General features: G+C 33.9%; 1 protein-coding gene across 3 annotated transcripts; it reads right to left on the bottom strand.

Moving 5' to 3' along the window:
* Positions 1-1,735: 1,735 nt before the first annotated feature.
* Positions 1,736-21,767, bottom strand: FOXN2 (forkhead box N2; the record flags this gene model as incomplete). Of its 3 annotated transcripts, XM_084234533.1 has the most annotated exons (5): positions 1,736-2,259; positions 4,632-4,700; positions 12,847-12,911; positions 14,657-14,781; positions 21,231-21,767. In XM_084234533.1, the coding sequence occupies 5 exons, from the start codon at positions 21,765-21,767 to the stop codon at positions 1,736-1,738; spliced, it is 1,320 nt and encodes a 439-aa protein (XP_084090659.1). The 3 variants fall into 3 exon arrangements, with proteins under 3 accessions (XP_084090659.1, XP_084090660.1, XP_084090661.1); XM_084234534.1 differs by lacking the exon at positions 4,632-4,700; XM_084234535.1 differs by lacking the exon at positions 1,736-2,259 and having other exon boundaries at positions 4,671-4,700; positions 12,863-12,911.
* Between the last annotated feature and the right edge of the window lie 2,252 nt (positions 21,768-24,019).

The raw sequence follows: 24,019 nt of genomic DNA, 5'->3' as shown, positions 1-24,019 counted from the left end.
TCAACAGCACCAATTTTGATTAATGTGGCTATCCAGTTTCAATTACAATTAACATGGAACCAAGACAGATTATATTAATGTGGTTGTCCCTGGCTTAAAGTTTTGCCAGCTAAAAGACATTCTCATTATGCTTCTCATTTGACAGTTTTGCCCAAATAAAATTTAGAAGTTAAAATAAAAATATTTGTCTCTTTAAAAAAAAAAAAAACCACCCAAAAAATGCATTATAGTCATAGAAACAGTTGAAGGTAACAACCAAAATCATGATCCTGTGTCTGTACGTATGTACATATATATGGTATGTAAATATAAAATTAACATACAAATTAAGACAAGGTCATTGTCTATGAAAAAGGATGTAGAATGAGATAAGATTGGATTTTTTGAAAGTTGCTTTCACCACTGTAAAAAATACATATAATGAATAAATTTAGTTTTAATAGTATACCTTGTTCTTTATGATATACACTCTACAAATGACATAAGAAAATGTTTCTTATTCAGGCAGATTTGTTTGAATACTTAAAAAATACCATAGTCAATGCATATTTGGAACAGTAATAAAATCTTCTAGCATGGAATAATGGCACATAATAGGTATTAATTATACTGCCTCATCAAGAGGATAGACTGCGTAAAATCTAATTTTTATGAATTTTGAAATCTGTGAAGGTATCCTGTTAGTTTTTTTGAAGTTATTTTTGCATACAAATTTAATTAACATAAAACTTGGACAGATATATTTTCCTGAATGACCTACCTTTATTTGTGATGACATAAGTATTCACAATGTTTATGTTAGATTACACTCAATTCCTATTACAAGATTCTTTATAATGCAGTGCATTTAACAAGCAAAGGAAAGATTCTCTTACTGCAAAAGTGTGTCAAAATGGGTATTAACTCAGTAACATATTATGGCTATATTCTCCATTGGATAGTTTATATTGAACGAAGACAGCTGGCATTTAAAATTTAAACAATGGTTGCAAAGCAATTTGGAAAAGAATAAAAGAATCCAACAAATGTTATGCAACAACTGGGAAGTAAAATAGTAATAATAATAAAGATAACATTGTAATAGGAATTAGAGCATTCTTAGATTAAATTACATTGCAAAATTGCCTTTTCCAAATCTTAGAATTTGTTGTATTCCCTGCCTATGTAACCAAATGGAACTTTCTAGGTACCTATGACCTTTTCCAATGTTTATTTAACTATGTTGATGCTTCAACAAGAATAATTAAAACAAAATTTAAAACAAAAATTTAAATCTCATCCTATTGGATTGTGTCAGGAGAGGCATATGTGAGAAATACATCAGAAAAAAATTTAGCTGGATCATTAACTAATTTAGATTGGAAAAGAAAATGAAAAAAAGTTATAGAGTTTTCAATTCTTATATTTTTGACATATTAATAAAAATAAAAGATTTTCCCTACAAGTTTAGGACAAAAGCTGGAGATTTTCTTATATAAAAATTTCTAAACTTTGTAGACACTTATCACAAAAATTATGCTTTTAGGACTTCACATCATAGTTATGATTGGGCATGATCCTAAACAGCAATTTTAAAACAAAAGAAACCAAAAATGTTTTGAAAGAAACAAGTTATTAGCACCCCTCCCCCACCCTAAAACAAAAGGAAGTCCATTATGGCTTTGATATCCCTTGTAAAGAACTAAGTAGAAGAGTATTGCCTCACTTTAAATTAATTTCACACTAATAAGTACTTCTATTTTTTCCGCTGCTTCTGATTTTGTGTCTTTGCAGTACTTATTAGGGAACCCAGACATGTACGAATTCCAGCAAGGTGGAGCAGAGATCCAGCTGCCTCTTTGAGCTCCTCATCAATTTCTTGACATGACCGTTTTTGCATCTTTTTGCCAGGCTGCCCTTTTTCAGAGGCATTTGCACAAGCCTGTGATGCATAGCCACTATCTCCAAGAGGATCATCTTCATAATCAACGTCAGTATCTTCTTCACTATGAAATCCTTCACTACCATCACTTCCCACATGGCTACTCTTTGGGATAAATTCATATACTTCATCCACAGAAGACAAGGAAGATACACTAGACCTGGATGCACAACGCTGTGCTGCCATACTACTTGCACTGTAATTATGGTCTTCTTTTGGATCGATGCTGGTGACTAATGAATCACTCTCTTGTAATCGCACGGTACTGGGATGATTAAATGCACTGCCATAACTTCTCTTTTTTTGCATTGCTGTTTTAAGAGGAAGAGGCTTCTCACCTGTGGAAAATGGAACTTCCATCAATAGGTCAAATGCATTCCCCCAAAATAATTATCAGGTCATTTAAAACAACTATGTTACTTCTGAGTAATAAATGGTTTAGATTAGTAATGTTTTATAGGTTCTTTTCTTATGCAAACTACATCCTGTAGGTATTAATCTGAAACATTTTAGAACCACTTAACAATATATCCTGACCTTTCCACAGAAAATATAGTACTTGCGCTGTCTGCACCTACTGCCTCAATATGAATGTACACTGTTTGGCTAAGCATTTCCTTTTTGTCATTTATATTGTTCCCAATTTTTCACTAATACAAATAAAATTACAATGAAAATCCTTTTACAAGTCTTTTTTCACATGGGCAAATTTTTTCTAGGAGACATACCAAGAAAATGATAAATGGTATTTCTAAATTGCCCTCAAAAATGGTTGTATACTAATATACTATAAGTATATGACAATACTCAGGCCCCATACTTAACACCTAATATTATCAACCATTTTTTTTATTTATTTAAATTTTATTTTTATATTCCCCATACAATTACAACCCCCTTATTTTGACCCCAACCCCACCTTTCCCTGCCCTCCACCCCCATAGAGTGTCTCTGGTTCATAGCTATTTGTTGATTTGATATTTTCTTTCTTATAGTTATTCTTTTTCCTGGTCCCTTATTTAAGTTTTCTAGATTCTTGCTATGAGTCAACCATTTTAATTTTTCCTAAGTTTATAGACAATAAAATACTAATAGTATTTTGTTTTGTACTTTCCTGATTTCTAAGTTGTTTATCTTTCCAAATGTGTGTTGTTCATATATATTTACTCTTCTAAGACCTACCCATTCACATATTTTGCTAGCTTTTCTATTGAACTATTTTATTCTCATTTATACGATCCTTTCATATACATACACTCAATATTTATCCTTTTTTTTTTTAATTTTTTTTTCTTTTTTTTTTTTTAGTTTTTTTTTTTTTTATAGAGGCATGCTTTTATTTATTTATTTATTATAGTTGTTTGTTTGTTTTGTTTATACATGCACTGGGTACAGTCAGAAGTGCGGGAGGGTGAGAGAATTCACCAGAGCCAGAGTGGGGAGCAGAGCAGGCAGAAGGACTGAAGTACACTGCTGAGGGGAGCAGCGGGTGGCAGGAGAGGTCTGCGCACCATGTGGGATCCTCCTCCGGGGCCGGGGAGCAGCCGGGGATCGAACCGGCGCCGCAGAGGCCGCGGGCAGCTTCGCAACCCAGCGCTCAACCGCTGCACCACCGGGGAGGCCCCAATATTTATCCTTTATGTGTTATATGTAGTAAATAAAATGTTTTCCCAGTGTTTTGCTTGTTATTTTTCTTAAAGATATCTTTTGTTGTCAGAACTCTAAAATTTTGATGTTTAATTAAATTTACCCATCTTTTCTTTATAGATTTTGAACTTGGGATCTTTTCTTTAAATATATATTTTCACATTGTTGTTCATGTACAAGTCTGATTTCTCCTCTCAAGTGTAATCCCCATAAAATTACCACCACCAAGACACACATGAATCATCATCATAGTCTCTTGTGCTCTTCCCTCTCTTGTTTTGATCCCTTTCCCTCCTCCTCCCCTGCTGAATGTTTCTGATTTGTAGTCTGCTTGCTAGTTTTGTCTTTTTTTCCACTGGCCCCTTGTTTGGTTTCCTTATATTCCTATTATAAATGAAACTATCGATATTTTTCTTTCTCCTTCTGACTTATTTTATTGAGCATAATCTCTTCAGCTCCATCCATGTTGCTGCAAATGGCACGAGTTTATCCTTTTTGATTGCTGACTAGTATTCCATCATGTATATATACCACACCTTCTTGATCCAGACCTCTGACTTTGGGCATTTCGGTTGTTTCCATATCTTAGCTATTGCAAATAGTGCTGCAATAAACACAGGAGTGTAGGTATCCTTTCAAATTAATGTTTTTGTGTCCTCTGAGTAGATTCGTAGGGGTGGAATTGCTGGGTCATACGGTAGCTCCATTTTTAGTAGTTTGAGGGTCCTCCACACGCTTTCCATACCAGTTGAACCATTTTGCATTTCCACTAGCATACACTTTGGATCTTAAAGGTTTTTCCTATTCCAAGGTTATAAATATATCTTCCTATTATTTGTGCTTTCATTTGCACTTTTAAATCTTCAAGCTTAATTTCAAAATATGCTATTTATTTCTTCATTTTTTGGTCAATGTAAAAAGATCACAGGGCTAACTACACTCTCTCAATGAGAACTATATCAAAACAAAAAGTAATTTGTTTGTAATAGTTTTGCATTCTAAACTACATTTAAAAAGGCACACACAAAAATGTTTAAAATGGAAGCATGACTGGATTGCTTACATTCTAAAATTCCTTGTTCTATAGAAGTATTTAAAAGCATCATTGCAGTGGCAGCATCAATATCAGATTCTGAAAAAGGAAAGGAATGGTAATATTAATGTTCTTTGCAGAAGAGAGGCTATTATAAGTATTTGAATGTACCAAAAGGTAACCAATATTAAGATTTTGGTGTATGTTCTCCTACTAAAATATATATATGTATATATATATATATATATATATACACATATTCATCTTATATTTACCTTTAATCAAAATGAGATTATTTTACAATCTGCTTTTGCTAAAATTATGGACAGTTCTATGAAGAGTATTGTAAAAAGTAAAATTGAAAGAGATAAAATTTCTCTTCTTTAATTATTCAGAATGAAAAAACCTGAACTTATACAGGCTAAATTTTAAAAAAATGCTTATTTTGTGATCTGCAGTTATGAAGTACTATGTTAATTATATGTTGGAGCTAACACACACACACACATACACACACACACAGACATATGTAATTGGTCTGTCTAGATCATGAGTTTATAAAAGCTAAATAAATAATTATTGCCAGGACAAAAGTATTAATACCTTTATTCGTATGAGCCTATAAGTACTACAGATTTATGTAATACTCAGGAGGTCACACATAATTATGGATAGTTCGTAAGAAAAACAGACCTTAAAAGGTTGGTAAAATCATCAGGTTCTACTCCAGATAAGGTAATTATGTTCTACTCCAGATAAGGTAATTAAAACATGTGTATTTATACTAAAAGATCCTCTCCATCATGGTCATCTATTAGTCTGAATAACTTAGTCAAATAAAAGTGTAACGATATAAATTGTGAGGAAAAGTTAGAAAACACTTATAAATTTTATAGATTATAAAGGATACGTTTAAAATTACACTCAGATATGAAACCTCCCATTTCTTCTCCAAGTTGGAAAAGTTTATTTCTTCCATTTCACTTGCATTATCTAATTATAGTTATTTTAAATAACAAAGCCACAAAGAGATTTACTTGTATTCTCCCCAACTTGACCATAAACTCTGTAAACAGGAAATACTATGGTTACTGATTTTAAGAATTATAAATCAGAATAATTGTAAATCAGAAGACAGTTGTGATGAGGAAGCACATTAATTATTGCCAGGACAGTTATTGCCTATAGCTCTTTTCTTTTAAATAAAATGTGACCTTATAAAACAGAGTCTCTACATGGATGTCTTCCCAATTACACTTTCAGCTTCTATAGGGTAAGAACCATGTCCTAGCCTCTATATTCCACAATGTTTGGTATAATAGTAGGTCCTTGATAGATATTTAAAGAATAAGTTTACAACATCTTTGCTCTCCTTTCCTTAGATTATGATGATTATGACAAAATTAACATTGAGTATTTGCAATGGGTTTGGCATGGATTAAGTATTACTAAGGTATGCCTCATAACTTTATAATGTGGGTTCTATAAGCATTTGCATGTTAAAGAAAACAGAAACAGAGGAGGCTGTAGGAATGATGCAGGTAGTATTTGAACCCTGTCTGTCTACATTTAGAACCCAGGTCTTCAATCAGTATTTTACCATCATCCCTTAACACTTACCAAGCACCCATGATTAGAGTAGAAATTTTACAGACAATACTAGAAATTCTCTAGTCTGTTATTCATTTCATAAATTAAGGGTCTTGTTAGGAGCCTGACATCAATTCCAGGTTGTGGGAATATAACAGAAAACAAAACAGTAGAATACCTAACCTCTCAAAACACAATGAACTAATTAAAACACAGGATGTTGGAAAGTGAGTGATAAACATTAGGGAGAAAAATTAAAAGAAAGGGAGATAAAGAGATTCAATTTTAAATACAGGGGTTAGGGAAGATTCAAGGACAAAGACGATGGCTGAGCAAAGACCTCAGAGAGAAGTGAATGAAACCATATAGATATCCAAAGGAACAGCATTTAGGACAGAAAGAACAGCAAGTAAAAAGAATGTGAATGAATAATTCCCATAGTTCATAGCCAAGAGGCTAGCAAAACAAAAATCTCTCTAATTCCTGTCTTTTAAAATGAAAACTGACTACAGTTTGATAAGGTTTAGTTTTCTCACATGTCTTTGAAGAAAAAAAGGTGCTGCCTCTAGCCCATATTGTATCTCTGTGTGAACTGGAAAAAAGGCAACTCTGCCTCCAGGTGAATGCTTCCCTCTATCAAGGCACACAGCTTGAAGACTGAAGTGTGGGTTGTATTTCAAGAACCCACTCATTGCCTCAGCCAGATGTCCTTGTACAGGGCACAGTGAGCATGGCATTATGCAAAAGCCCTACCAAAGATTCCTGCTCCATGAGACAATTTTTCTTTTAGTAAAAAAAGGTCTACTTTGTTTCCAATTTTATTTATAAAAAGAAAAACAAGGAAACTGGGGTAAGAAAGGTAACCTAAAATTGAAACACATTACAATGAAGAAATGATTTCAGGGAATTTATAATCTATAAATGAGGCACATATAAAATCCTCTTATTAAAAAGTATTATCCCTGGGCCTCCCTGGTGGCGCAGGTAGTTGAGCACTGCACTGTGAAGCTGTCCACAGCCTCTGCAGCGCGGGTTTGATCCCGGCTGGCCGGTAAGAATCCCACATGGCCAAGCAGACCTTTCCTGTCTCGCCAGCTGCTCCCCTCACCAGTGTATTTTAGTCAGTCTGCCTTTTCTGTTTCCCTCTCAGTCTCTGGTGAATCCTCTCATCCTCCCGCGCATCTGGCCTGTAACCCCGGTTCTTGTATAAAAAAATAAATCTTAAAAAAAAAAAAAAAGTATTATCCCTAACTTTACTTCTTATAATAAACTTCCATTATAATTCAAGGAGTCTCATTTCTGAAATACAGTACCCTGAAACCAAAGAAAACTGATAAGAAGCTTATCCCAACATAAGAGAACTGCATTTCTCCTCTCAGTTTCTAAATATTTAAAGTGATAACAAAATTAGGTGCTGTTTCTGTTAACAGCAGAATTTCTTACAGAGAACTCACTATAGCCAAATTAATTTAAAATCACCCCCATGAAATTAACTTATATGAAATAAAAATTTTATTTGCAAAATAATTTTATCTATATCTGATTCATTTGGTTTAGAATTATTGTAAACAGTTTCCACAATTCCTTGCCAATTAACTCTAAGAAAAGTTTAACATTGAAATATATGTTAGAAAAATGACCCAAAACACTTGGTTATCAAGAATACTTGATTATCAATGATTTGTCTGAGGTAGAAACTTTAGAAATTCATGCAACAAAAGCTCTCTGGGTAGACTTTATAATTTTCATTTGTACCTAATCTGTTTGGGTATTATAATTAGAATGAAACCATAGTTGTTTTTCACAACTGAAAACACTTCATAATGTTATTTTTTTCAATAATAAATACTTTATCTATTTAAAGGTGCTCTTTATTTTAAAAAAATACTATTAGTTATTTAAATACCTAATTCATAGTTTATTTTATTCTTTTACAAAGTGTTTTGTACATGTTTCTCTAACACTACTTAAGTATTTTGCTCCAGCTTAAAATCATTTCTCATTGGAGCCATCCAAATAGTAATTAAAAACAAAAACTTAGTTCAAAGTCTTTATCATTTCCCTTTTATCGGTCATAGTCTCGACTGGAGTTCAAAACATGCTACTGACTTAAGTGACCGGTTCAAACAAATTTCTGTCATAAGTGTTAATTTGTTCTTCCTGGTTTTTACCTTTCCTTAGCCTTAATGCCAGGGAACTATTAACAATAATTGAAAAAAATTGAAAGGACACCACTTTTAGTCATGTGAAAGTGAGGGTTATAAGACAAACTGGTAAGTTTCTGTTTTCTGATTATCGGTTCATTTGCTCAAGGAATATGAGAACGGTAGAAGCAGAATTCAAATGGTTACTGGTTTTCCCCACTACATGAAAGTAGAACACTCCTATTTGGTACGATTTGATAGGTTATTTTTAGAGTTTAGGAATGCTCAAAATACCATGTAATTGTTGCATAATAACGCAACAGTATAATATACATTAATAGTAATAGTGTTTCAACACTTAAAAAATAACCTATCAGGGCCTCCCCGGTGGCGCAGGGGTTGAGCGCTGGGTTGCGAAGCTGCCGGCAACCTCTGCGGCGCCGGTTCGATCCCCAGCTGCTCCCTGGCCACCAGAGGAGGGTCCCACATGGCGCGCAGACCTCTCCTGCCGCCCGCTGCTCCCCTCAGCAGTGTACTTTGGTCCTTCTGCCTGCTCTGCTCTCCGCTCTGGCTCTGGTGAATTCTCTCACCCTCCCGTGCTTCTGACTGTACCCAGTGCATGTATAAACAAAACAAACAAACAAACAAACAAACAAATAAATAAAAACATGCCTCTATAAAAAAAATTAAAAAAAAATAACCTATCAAATAATACATAAGAGGAAAATTCTACATTCAGATAGAGGGCAAAACCTGTGTTACTCAGTAATTTATTAACTATAAGAGGATTTGTTGCCTCTATTAAAAATAACATTTACATGATGTCAGGTTCATAACAAATGGAGAAACTGATTCTTTGAAGAACAATTTCTTTTTTTTTAAATTTATTTTATTTATTTATTTATACAAGCACTGGGTACAGTCAGAAGCGCAGGAGGGTGAGAGAATTCACCAGAGCCAGAGCAGGGAGCAGAACAGGCAGAAGGACCGAAGCATACTGCTGAGGGGAGCAGCGGGCGGCAGGAGAGGTCAGCGCGCCATGTGGGACCCTCCTCCCGTGGCTGGGGAGCAGCTGGGGATTGAACTGGCGCTGCAGAGGCTGCGGGCAGCTTCGCAACCCAGCGCTGTGCCACCGGGGAGGCCCAAGAACAATTTCTTTAGGGAACAATTTCAATAGATTAACAAATAAGGGACCAGGAAAATGTATAACTATAAGAAAGTGAAAATCAAAATCAACAAAAAACTATGAGCCAGAGACACTTTTTGGGGGGTGGGGGGTGGGAGGGGAGGGATTGGGGTCAAAATGGGGGGGTTGCAATTGTATGGGGAATATAAAAATAAAATCTATTATTTAAATCTAAAAAAAAAAAATAATAAAGTAAAAATCAAAATTAAAAAAAAAAAACAAACAACCTTAACCTGTCTGGACCACCAGTTTTATTCATTTCAATTAAGATACAAATAATGCTAATTTGCATTATTTAAATTTGAACTTATATTTTCAATTAGCGTTTAACATTATCAACTATCTAAATTTCATATCTGCTTGTAGTATAACTAGCTTAAGCATAAATACTACAATTTACTAAATAGAACGTGAGTTCGATTTTTGTTTGCTTTGTTCACAGACATATCCTTGGCACTTAGCATAAGAGTGTGCTCAGTAAATATTTTTAAATGGATAAATTTACTCTAGATATACACCAAACCAATTTTTTTTTGTTATCAGAATGAGATTTCATGTCTCTTCCCATATTATATAATACAGTAAAAATACTGGGTTGTCGAACAAGTCATGACACATCTCTTCTATGTTTTTCAAAGGTAAAATATGTCACGACTTTTCCAACAACACAATAGCTACTGGCATATGAATTAGTCACTATAAGCAGGACAACAGACACAACTATACTATAAGCAAACCGCTCTACCTGTTTTGGCTAATAATGGTTTCTGGAGTTCCTAAGTCTAATTCCTATTACTTTTATTTGCCTAAAAGTATCTCTAATAAAATAATATAATTATATGAAATGATAAATGAATTTAATATTGGATCTTAATAATTCAGTCCAACAATGCCACCAAAATGAGCTTTTAAAACACAGAAACTGCTAATGTGCCTCATTTGTTAAAGCCCCTCAGGACCTTCCCCAATACCTCATATCTGGTAGGCTCTGAAGCAATTCCTTCCATACCATTTACTAGTTCTGTGACCTTGAGAAAGTTAATTAATCCAAACTTCAGTTTTCTTATTTGTAAAAGAGTGATTACTCCTTAAAGAGCTGTAAGGATTAAGAAGATACCGTAACAAAGCACCATTGTAAGGAATTCAGTGTTAACTAATGTTATGGTTAGGAAAGTTCAAACTCTTTATTTTGCTAGATAAGTGCTCCTTGATTTGGCAAATTCCTGCTTAAAACTTCTCCATTGCCTAGTCCATGCTAAATGATCATATTTACAGCACCTTACCAAGACTACCTGGCATTCTTCCACACTCATAGGTTTCAGTCATACTCATCAACCTATTGTTGCCAGCAATCAGCTTCCACCAAAACCTCTACCCTTGGAGGTTAAGTGTCCTCCCAACTTTTAAGGCCAAGTTTAAGAATAATAGCTTCTCTAAGAGGTCTTTCCTTACCTACATACCTCTAAACTTAATTTGCCACTCACTTTCTTTTCCCCCAGTGTACTCTGCATCAATCTAGTCAACATTCTGCTGTACACATGTTGTAAAGAAAGCAGGACCTGTGTCTTTCATCTCTGCATATCCTAAAGCACCTACTATAGCACTTAGCACTCTATAGAAACTCAACAAGTACTTGTAGAAGATATAGTTGACTATTTAACACATTTAGTGTTTTTCAAATTTTCCCCTAGTAATAATTTGAGAAAAGAAACAAATTTCCACAGAAATCTATGAATACACCTAAAACAACCTGATTCAAACATAAATTTCTTAAGTTTCTGAATTTCTCTTAAAACTTATGAGAATTTTTTATTCTATTCCAGGACAGATCTGCATGTGTTTTAATCCAGAATACCAACCAACCATCCCTGCCAAGTTAATTATTACAAGGGGAATAGACCTAAGACTCATGAGTCTAGCAATGCAGGGAAGTAAGCTAATAGCAACACTGGAGAGATGATGCATAATATATATACTGTTAAATAAAAGAGAAATACCTATGCTTGTTAGGAAAAATTGTGGGTAAAACTAAAAGGAAGAACTTGTAGAAGTCTTTGTTCCCCAAAGGAATAAGCAGAATTTGAACGGAATGGAACAAGAGCAAGAGATTCTAAATAAAGCTTCAAATTCACAATGAAAATGTTCTCAAAATGTGTATTTGAACTAAACTTGAAAGACTAAGGATCAGAATCTACTGAGGTAATAAAAAGATAAAGGAAGTTTTAGCAATATCTAAATGTAAAGAGACAGCATATTTACCCGTGCAGGTAACAGGAAAATAGATATTTGCCTGTGCAAAGTCAGAATGTTATTTGAGGCTGACTCTCAATCTGCTTAACATCTTTGCAGAGTTCTCTTAAGCTTTTTCACACTCTTTCCCTCCCTTATTTTAACAGACCATCATCACTCTCTGCTTTCTAGGCTCATCTTAGTGTAGTTTCAAAGAGCAAAAATAGCTCTTTTTGGCTTTTAGTCTGAGAATTTCTATTTTTAAAGATTGCAGAAATGTCTCTAGGCTCTAAAGCAACAATGCTAGACAACCTTGTTAATTGACCACTAATCTATAATATTAACTTCAAGGGGGGGGGAGTACTAATTCAGAAATTTTATATACTTTTATTTATTTTTTTAATTTTATATACTTTTAAACATAAACCTATCACCTTCTCAAAGTTCTTTACACTTAAATAAAATCTATAAAATATTCTGAACCATATTCTAACCCAGGAGTTGGCAAACTTCTATAAAGGGTAAGATAACTATTTTAATTTTGTTGGTCAAAGATACAATATAGAAGTCTGTTACAACAGCTTAACTCTGCTGTTGTGGCAAATTTTCACATGCCTCAAAGTATTATTTTTATCTTTCAACTATATACAAATATAAAACATACCTAGCTCATACAAAAACGAGTAGATATGGCCTATTGCCTATAGCTAGCTAAACTCTATTCTATTCTAAGACAGACTTGGAAACTGATGATCTTACTAAGAAGTATTTTCCTATTCTCAAGGAAAAATACATATAAAAGGATATAAGAGTATATACAAATGAGCCCAGTTTTAGAGAAAAAGCATGTGTGTATATAATGCATGTATGTATACCTATTCATCTACTCATGCATAAAGCATAAGAACAACCAACACAATTATATCAAAATGTCAACAGTAGAATAAAGGGGAAGTTTTAGTCTTTTTTTATAAATGCTTTCATTTTCCAAATCTACAATAAACATAATACTTCTATAATTAAAAAAAATTAAACAAATAAAATTCTGACTTTTGACATAAAGTTTTATGACTTAAAATACTGATCTTATACATACCTTTGAGGGTTCGCACCTGGTTCTGCTTGAGTACAGAGCTTAAGTAATGAGGAGATAAAGAGCCACTGAAAAAAGAAAGGTAAGACAAATATGTTTGCCTTCTTCCAGAATTTAGTCACAAGACCAACTAATTTGTACAATAAAACCAAACTATTTTTATGTTTTTCTTTGCTAATATTATCATGTGTAGGGAGAAGTTACCAAAGCAGAAAAGAGCGTAAGTACCAAGATTAAATCACTATTATTTGGATATTCTTAGGCAAAATAATTAATCTTTTAGTTTCTTCCTATCTAAAACAGGAATAATTTGACATAGGATTGCTGTGATGACATAGGATTGCTCCATGCATTTTAAATGCATGGAGCATTAGATAATACAGCTACTATTTGATTTTGGACTGGATGCTTAAGTTTGACTGGATATTAATATAGGTGTTAACATATATGAAAGCTTTCATCAAGACAATTGTTTAAGGAGGACTGTATGGTAGTGATGGAAAACACGTAAGTTCCTGATATTATCAATAAACATCAATGTCAAATTAAACTTCATATGTTCATGAAAAGAAATTAGCAGTTTTTTTAAAATTCCAAATACTAAAACATTTTGGAACAAACTATTTCTGTTCTTTGGAATTTGTAGTAGCATTAAAAAATCCTGTTCTGCTAATTAAATTAACAATCTATTTTCTATTCACAGTTTTAGACATCCTGTATCTTTCTCTTCCTCAGCCTTACCAATTATGACATGAAAGGGCTACATAAAGGTATGTCAGATGGAATTGTCTTTTTGCAAAATAATGAAAAAGAAAAATGTTTTTAAAAATAAGGGGATGTTTTAAAGTAAAAAATTAAAATATGTAGTCATTATTTTCAAGCCACAAAACCATCTTTATTTAAAATCTAAGCAAATGATAAAGCTAACAAATATAAACATGAAAACATATCAAAGGCACAGTTGTGTATTTTTGATGGTGTATTTGTCAATTCTCTTTTGATCTTCAACTGAAAATTAGCATACTCAAATAAAATAAATATGTGACCATGAGCAGAACTTACAATAGTTTCTATGTTACCATTTTTTACTAGACTATCTCCCCATTTCCCTCTGTATTTCAGTTACAACCACTCCTCTAAAAGTTATCTAGTATTACTTTAAAAATTAACCACTACAAGAAGTACTGATAATTGTTACAGCTGGGAGTTCATGACAACCTTCTCCCTACTTATAGGTATTCCTGAAAATTTCCACTTGTTATTTTAAAAGCTTTTGAAATTTTTCAAGAAGCAAATGAATCATAGATAACCCCTAAAAGTGCCTTGACCAAATCTGGCATTTTCAGCTTGAATACATATATAGTCAAAATTTTATAAAAGATTTTGATAATTTTTTAGGATAGAAATAAAATCAAAGAGGTCATATCATTTACATTAATAGAGTTGACTGAAAGCTATACGGATCAATAGGAATCAGAGTTTGAAAGCAAAAACTGAGGAAATACATTATAATCATACTTACCATCAAAAACAAGGTAAATTTTAAAAAGCCAAAGCATTATTTTACTTGTCAAACATTTTATTTGGCTTGACTACATTTTCCAGAAATTATGTTCTAACTATCAAATTCTTGTTTCCTAGTAACAAAAGTTAGACTATAAATAAAAAGGCCTTAGGCTAATGTCTTATTCATTAATATTCCCCTATGCAATAAAGAAACAAAATAATCCTAACAGCTTTGTTAAAAAGTTTCTCCATCTCAACAATGAAATCTTATAAATCACTACTGACACTTATACAGACAATCCTATACCTTTGTGGAGATGCAGGAGGGGTGTAAAATGTTAAAGCTGAGGAAAAAGGTTGCTTCTTCAGTGCCTGCATAAGATTGGGTTTATATTCTGGATCAACACACCATAAGGAACCTTTTCCATTAACCTAGAATAAAATATGCAAGAATTAATAACCTAGAACTTTAAGAAATATACCTGAATGTTTTAAATAAATGTTTAAGGGGGGAAAATACCCCTATGGCACATTTTGATTACAATGCAAAAGATGAAGTAAACTTGCTACCCATGCATGATACGATGAAGACCCCTGAAAAGAAGACTGTGTTCTCATCTCCAGCTCTTCCAAAGCTAACTAACCTCTATCTACCTGGGCCATTATCCTTCATGGTAAGGTAGGCATAGTGCTGGTACCTATTGATTGATTGTTATATGGATTAAGTACAATGCTCTCTGCACAGTATCTGGCACATTCAAGCCACAAGACTGTACAATTCCAGGATATCATAACCTGTAAGAATGATATTATTCTAAGTTGTGCAGTCAACAGCATGGGGGGCTGTACAAGGTCAACCTCAACATGCTAAGCAGTCAAAAAATATTAGCCATTAATATTACTTCTATAGATAAACAAAGAATAAAAGGGAAAATTCAAATTTCTATGCAGTATCATCTCCCTAAAAGCGATAAACGATATAAAATGAGGCAAAGAATTTTTATGTATTAATGGCATTAACACTACCGTTTTACATCCCTTTTTAAAACAGACTTAAATTTAAAAAGCAAACTATTTAAAGAACAACATGGCAAATGTCTCAGAGTAATAAGACAACAACTGAGGTATGAAAATGACTCCTGTAAAACTTAAAAAAAGGAAAGAAATAGATCAAGCTCCCTGAAGAATGCAAAGTTAACAATAACCGAGGAGCTTCTAGATAATATGGCAATAAACACACAAGCCAAGATTCCACAGAAATAATCAACAGAATCTAAAAATGAAAGCATTTGTATCATTATTGAAACCTAGAGAAACCATAAACAATACTACATGCTAAAATTGCAAGTGAAAGGTGACTGAAGAAGGATTTCTCTGATCCACAGTTCCCTAATATGCAGGAATACCTTGAAGACAACTAAAGAATCTTATTAATATTATCTAACATGCAGGGGAAAGATCTTCAAATAGGTTTTATAAATGCTATGTATTTTATCTCCCTTCTGCTACATTAGCAGATTAAGTTTTACAATTAAACCTGTTTTATGTAGTTTCCCAAAGTTTTGACACAGATCCTCTTTCCCCCAAGTAACATTTGAGGAGTTAGTGTTCTGTGAAACACCTAGGAGTAAAACTAACACAATGAATTCTTGTAGAATATACTTTCCAAATATTAATTGGAAAAAATGGCAATCACTGATTAGGTCATGAAGAAAAATAAATCCCCTCTTAAAAAATGTCAATTTTAGGGAGCCTCCCTAGTGTCCTAAGGGTGAATTAAGTCTCAGCACTACCACTGCTGCGTACTATGGCCCAAAGTTCAATCCCCAGCCTGGAAACTAATCCACATGGCGCAGCAGACCTCTCCTGTCTTGCCTGCTGCTCCCCTCAGCAGTGTATTTCAGTAGATCCGCCTGTTCTGCTCCCCAATCTGCTTTAGGTGAATCCTCTCATTCCCCACACCTCTGGCCTACACCCCAGTTCTTCTACGCCAAAAAAGGGTCAATTTTAGATTGTAATGCAAAAGGAAAAAATTAACAATCGCAACAATAACAAAATTCTCTGAGCACTTAAAAAATTTTATAAACACTCTTACTAAAAAGATATCCAAATCACAGTTAGAGGTTATCTCGCAAACAAAGGATATAAAAAAACTAAATAGAAGTAGCCAAAGCTCTACATAAAGGCAAATTTATATACTTTTTCCCCATTCTTTAATCAGAATTAAAGCATCTAAAATGACCTCTTGGGTGAGGAAAAGTATGGCAATTTGAGTGCAAAGCAGTTTTTAACATCTTGCAACTTAAATGTATAGGAAAAGAAAAACAATGAGTGTTGTGTCACTCTGTAATATAGAAAGAAACAAACCACACAATTAAGTGAAACTTTTTCTGGCCTTCAGAAGCAGGAGATTATATGAACTATAATAACAAGTATTTGAAATTTTGACACCACCCTCTCCCTATCCCAGGAAGTCAAGTTTTACTAATGTATTTTGGGATTAAGTAATGAAACTTCTTAAATAAGATGCATGTGCAGTCACTTGGACCAATTAATAAATGAGTTTTGATGACAGAGAAATAAAACTGTAAAATGCTAGTAACACAGCATTTGTCCTCAAATCCATTTCGTTTCATACAGAAAAGAAATACATGAAAATACTTTTCATATATTGACTAAGACAATTATTTTAAAAATTCTAGTCATAATGCTATCTTGTTATTACTGAGATTACACCCCTAAGAACTGTTTAGTTCAAGTCTACCTTTTAAATTCTATTGTTAAAGAATTATAAATTGTTTTGATCATAGAATTGCTATTTCCTTGAAATAGCAAATTGGAACACACAGTTTTAGGGCAGTATCTTGAGTAAGGTCTCCAAATAACAGTCTGGTTTATGTTACTATGTCAATACTTCCTTTCACTGGTTCTGTCATAAACTAACAGTAAGAAGAGAAGAAACCATGTTATTTGCTAATCTATGTTTTAGAGTCTACAGCAAAAAGGAATTTAGTTTGAACTAACTCATTTAAACTTTGCCTTTAATTATTGTGCTCAGATGACAGAACACAGGGCCTGGTGGCACAAAGGGTTAAGCACAGCACTATGAAGCTATCCGCAGCCTCTGAGTTCGATTCCTGGCTGGCCAGGGAGTAACCCACATGGCGCAGCAGACCTCTCCTGTCTTGCCTGCTGCTCCCCTCAGCAGTGAATTTCAGTCAGTCTGCCTGTTCTATTCCCCACTCTGTCTCTGGTGAATCCTCTCATCCTCTGCATCTCTGGCCTGTGCTCCAATTCTTGTATGCGTAAATAAATAAATTTTTAAAAAAGATGACAGAACACAAATAATAGCTTTAGAATTTAATTATTAATTTTAAACTAAATTTGCCTATAACAAGGTAAATCTCTGTGCAATGGAAACAGGGAACATGCATTCTCTCATTTATTATTTTGCATTTTGGAACTCTTGGGTGTCTGGATTTATTTGGTAAAGAATCACTGGAGGTTATGAAGAAGTGAAGAACATACCAAGAGCAAAACTTTAAGATGATTTACTTTAATCTAAGTTGTGAAGAAAACACTGAGAGAAGAGACAACAATCACTATTCCTGAAATGTTTTTAGGTACTTTCCTTGTACATTTTAATAGTTTCTCCCCCTTGACTACCTTTACAGTGGCTTTTAGCATCAGTGAGTTAAAAGAATAAACTATTGAAATGTGCACTCAAAACTTTTGTTTATAGCATAAACTTTTATTAATCATTAGCATGACTTCTTTTTCTAGGATTTAGCTATTGAAGCAAATCACCACTATGCAAGCAAATGCGTAGATCAAAATTGTACTGAATATTCTCATTTTTAGACTTCCAAGCTAAAATTTCACAGTATGTTTTAGTTGGGCATTATAGAAAATTAGGGAAGTAGATATTAGGTTTGGATGTTAATGCTTAAAACAAAAATTAGGCCAAAGCAAATTAAAAAAAAAAAAAAAGCAACCCATATCTAACTCTTGTAAAACTTAAAATTCTGAGGCAGACAAATACTAAGATAAAGTCTGTCTTTTGAGAGTACTAACTATACTACAGAGGGAAAAAATCTTATCACAAGTTATACCAATATGCTGGGTACCATCACCAAGGTCTAGGTCTAGTTTGACCTAGACCTTGCCATCTTGTCTTTTTTTTAAGATTTTCATCTAGATAAGTTATTCATTAAAAGAGTACTCTCAAAGTTGCCAAATTCAATGGCAACATTTAATGGAAGAATATCTTACTTGCTCCCACAGATTGTAAGAGAAATGCTATCACTCTGAGGCACTGACTAGAGTATTTCATAAATTAAAAAGAAAAAAATCAACAAGATTCTTAATCCTACTTTCTGTCAAAATTTCATTTATTTAAGCATAGCGGTCCACCCCTTGATTTCTGTGAAGAACATCACCTATTAGTTCCTTCCTAGCTTGTCATATGGTGAGTTTGCTAACTTTCATTCCAACATAATCCAATTATGTTGGAATGCATTTATCCACATGTTCTTTATTACCTTTCTTTCTCTTTATCAAAATCCTCCTGTACTCAGACCTATTCTTTCCCCTCACTCACCGGCTCTCACTTTCTTTATCCCTTTCTTTCTCTGAGCATTTAAAAACATTCTGATTAATTATATATAAATAATGCACATACTTAAAAATTATGAACCAATTCCTTTTGATCACTACCACAAATAATACCACACAGGGCACATTATTCTGCAACTTTTACTACAAACAGTGTCACAGTGATTTTTCATCTCTTTGCATGCAATAATGAATGTTACATTAGAGGGGAAATCAAAATATGATCCACTATAGCAAAGGATAGGCACATTTCTAATTTTAATAACTTCTACCAAGTTGTCCTCAAGAATGGTATACTAATTTACCTCATCAATGAAACTGATATTTATTTCCCTATGCCCTCATCTAATTTGATATTATCAAACACTGAAAATTTTTTACATTATATGAGTGAAAATCAGTTTCTTATTTTTTTAATTTGTATGTCCCTAATTAGTGAGCATCTTTGCCTATTTTTTGGTTATATATATTTCTGCCTCTGAATTGCCTGTTCATATTCTTATCCATTTTTCTTTTTTTAAAGATTTATTTATTTATGCATACAAGAGCTGGGGTACAGGCCAGAGATGCAGGGGGATGAGAGGATTCACCAGGAACAGAGTAGGGAATAGAACAGGCAGATTGACTGAAATACACTGCTGAGGGGAGAAGCGGGTGAGTAAGGAGGTCTGCTGCGCCATGTGGGTTGCTCCCTGGCCGGCCGGGGATCGAACTCGTGCTGCAAAGGCTGCGCGGATAGCTACACAGTGTGGTGTTTAACCCCTTGTGACACCAGGGAGGCCCCCTCTTGTCCATTTTTCTAATAGGCTTTCTTTCACATATTGAATTATGTTAAGTTTCTTACATACAGTGGTGTGCTACTGATTGTAAACATATGTTCTCAACTCCACATTTAAGGACATAATACTGCCACAATGAAACTGGTCACAACAAAATATTTGTATCATGGATACCTGCAAAAGCTTTACTTCCATGCACAACTAATTGTTAAACATTTGCCAGCATACTACTGCTCATGTATTTAAAATTCTAATCCTTTTGTTGTTACTTGTCTTGCTGACATTTTAGTCAATTATTTCCAATTTTCCTGCAACACTTGACACTGTTGCTCATTCACACACTTACCTTCCTTGGCTTCCATCATACCATACTTCCCTCAATTCTTCTACTCAAAACCAAATTTAAAGTTTTCGTATCACTGTATCACTTCCATTACTGTATTGTATTCCTAAATACCTAGTAGATAGTTCCCCTTTTATATCCCACTGTAAGTGTAAACACAACAGGTCTAAAGTTAGAAAAATGTTAGCTATAATTGAAAAATAAAATCTAATAATATATGTTAGAAAAGAATTCCAAAATTCCAGCACTTTCAGCCATCTGTAAGGAAAACAGTCTGGGGCTGGGAGAATCTTTTTCCAAAATGGCTGACTCACCTAGCTATTGGACAGGAGACCTTATTTTCTCGTTGATGGGCCTTTTAATAGGGCTATAAACATGTCTATGTAATGTAGGGCTGACTTCTCATAGTTACCCAAGAATTCAAGATGGATACCATAATGTCTTTTACGACCTAATCTCAAATCATTTCCAAAATATCCTGTTAGTTACACAAGCCGACTCTACTCAGTTATTAGAGGGAATTCTATACTGCAATTATAAGACACAGACTGTCAGAGTGAATAAAAATAATATAATATATTGATATTGTGATAGGAACACTTTATAAAAACTGAAAGACTAGAACATTAAAAAAACCTAATGTTATATACATAATTCTGCTAGATTTATAGCAACACTGAAGGAATTTTAAAACATGGGCCTCCCTGGTAGGGCAGGGATTAAGTCTCAGTACCATCAGTCTATAGCCAGCCACTGCAGACTGTGGCTTGAGTTTGATCCCTGGCCAGGGAGCTAACCCAACATGGTGCAGCAGTGTATTTTCAGTAGATCTGCCTGTTCTATTCTCCACTGTCTCTAGTAAATCTTCATCACCCCTGTCCATCCCGCCCCCCCCCCCCGTACCTCTGGCCTACACCCCAGTTCTGGTATATGTAAATAAATAAGTCTTAAAAAAAAAAAAGTTAAACATCTCAAATGAAAGCAAATGATAAATTATAATTAAACTTAAGCTGAAGTAAACCAGCTTAACTACTTTTAATCTTCCATATATTTTAATGGAAATACATACTTTTAATCTTACTACCCTAAAGTTTTAGGACTCCATGTTATTCTTCCCAAATACAGCAAGGTTCATAAATACTGACCTTGCCATGGCTTCTTTCCACTTTCTGAAAACATTTATTCAGGGACAGATTATGGCGAACAGAATTCTTCCAGCCCGTTGGTGCAGTAGCAAAATATGGAAAACGATCCAAAATCCAGCTATAAATTTCTTTGACAGGCAAACATTTATTAGGAGAGTGCTCAATAGCCATATAAATGAGAAGACTAAAAGAGTATGGGGGTTTTGAAGTTGCTGACTTTTTTTCTGGATTCTGGTAGCAAGATGGTCCAAATGATGGCACTTCATCTCCCTCTATGTCATACAATGGACTAACAATTGGAAGGCCTTCACTTCCAAAGCTGAAGTTTGTTAGAAGATTTGTACTTTCATGAAGCCAATTCAAGTTAGTAAGTTCATCATCTGCTGAATCACTGTCCACTAGAGAGGCTTTTAGTCTGGCAGCATCAACAGCTTCAGGTAAGCTTCCCATTTTGTAAATCTGGCTTAATCCTGCAACTTTTTCAGTTCCTGGAGTTTCAGCTCTCTTTTCTGGAGTCATTCCAATTACTGGACCCATTTACTCTTACAATCCTGCAACAAAGGAAACAACTATCAATCAATGTAATACTTAAGATTCTTAAGCTCATGGAAAAGAAGTATTTAAATATCCTCAAATTAAAGAAATTTTGCCATTATCTCACATAGTATTTAAGCACAATATATCTGTAACAAAGATATTAAAGGTTACAAGAAACAAAACTTATTTCATAATATTTTAAATGACTACAAATAAAATGCAGTGTTATAACACCATACATAGGTAACATTAACAAAATTAAACATATTTTGAATACTTACCGACGTTCCTAGCCACAGTAACTGCCTAGTGATAACTATTGTCATCAAAAATGAACAGACTACTTCTTTGAATTATAAGACTATAATCTATCCATTTTAAAGATCTATGACTTTGCTATAATAGTCACATATGGCTTAATACTGAAAATAACCAAATTTAAAATAATGCTTAAATAATAATTCCAAATAAACCTTTTCCTCAAATCTAAAATATTTACTAGGAAGTGATAAACCATTATTAATATTCTTACAGTATGTCATATGAAAAAGATAAATTTCTTATTGACTAAATTCATTATCAGCAAAATTATATTTTACACTAAATTTATTACTTCTTTTGTAAATTTTAGTATTTTTAACTCTACATTTTATATCATCCATCAAGTACTGACAATGAAAGGCAGACATTCTCTTTGTAAAGTTAGAAATTGTCACAGTATTTTCAAAAAGAGGGAAAAAAGCTTTCAACTATCCTTTTTATTTTTATTTTCTCAAATAACTTTTGCTATGCTTCAAAGTTCAAAAAACTTATCATGAGAAAAAACTGACGAAAAGGAAATCTACAGAACGAATGTGCTGTTTAATTCATTCTCAGTGGTTTATAAAGGTAACCCATTTCTGAAATTAGTGAAAAAACTTCATCTTCCATTATCTTATTCATCCTACCCATGCTTATATAACTGAAATAAGAGAAATACATCAAGTTTTATTTTACTTAGAATATAGCTGGCAGGTTACTCTGAGAATCATAAAAACTGGTTAATTTTATTTTATTTTAATTTTTTTAAGATTTATTTATTTATTTATTTATTTATTTATTTATTTATTTATGCAAGCACTGGGTACAGTCAAATGAAGAGCTGTAGGGCCTACCAGGTAGCACAAGGGGTTAAACACAGCACTGTGAAGCTATCTGCAGCCTCTGCAGCATGAAAGCGATCCTGGGCTGGCCAGGGAGCTACCCACATGGTACAGCAGACCTCTCATGTCTTGCCTGCTGTTCCCCTCAGCAGTGTGTTTCAGTCAGACTGCCTGTTATGTGCCCCACTCTGTCTTTGGTGAATACTCTAACTCCCTGCAGCTCTGGCCTATATTCTGTTCTTGTATGGCTCTGTGCTTGTATGCATGAATAAAAAAATCTTTAAAATAAATAAATGGAGGGCCTCCCTGGTGGCGCAGGCGGTTGAGCGCTGCACTGTGAAGCTGTCTGCAGCTTCTCCAGCATGGGTTCGATCCCGGTGGCCGGTGAGAATCCCACATGGCGTAGCAGACTTCTCCTGTCTCACCCACTGCTCCCCTCAACAATGTATTTTGTCAGTCTGCCTGTTCTGTTCCTGGCTCTGTCTCCGGTAAATCCTCACACCCACCACACTTCTGGCCTATACCCTGGTTCTTGTATAAAGAAGTAAATCTTTAAAAAAAAATTAAAAATAAAATAAATAAATGGAAACTGTATATGGACTGTGGCAATTATTAGTAGCTGTAGTCTCAGAGCACTCAATTATCAATAGCATTAGCTAATATTTTGGAAGACAGCTATGTGCTAAGCACCATATACCGTATCTCAGCTAACCATCAGTTAAACCCTACAAAGTAGACACTATTATTAATGCAATTTTACAGATGAGGAAAATGATTTGAAGAGGTTAATCATTCTATTTGGGGTTGCTTGGCTAGCAATAGGAAACACCAGAATTTAAACCCAGGCCAAATGACTTCAGAACCAAAACTCTAGCCACCACATTATCCTGGCAACAATATGTACACATCATCTATGAATACCAATGACTTCCATAAAATCTTGGCACTGTTCTCTCTACATTCAGTTCCTATCTCACAAACACCTCTATCTGTGACTTGACACACCAATACAATACAAAAAAGAAGAGATTAAGCTGTTACAAATTTAGTTTCCATTTAACCAATTATGAAGCCCACATATACATAAACATATGCATATGTGCATATATG

This window comes from Talpa europaea (genome assembly GCF_964194135.1).
Source record: "Talpa europaea genome assembly, chromosome: 6".
Lineage (NCBI taxonomy): Eukaryota > Metazoa > Chordata > Mammalia > Eulipotyphla > Talpidae > Talpa > Talpa europaea.
The sequence above is the reverse complement of the archived record's forward strand: the minus strand, read 5'-3'. Positions and strand labels throughout refer to the sequence as shown.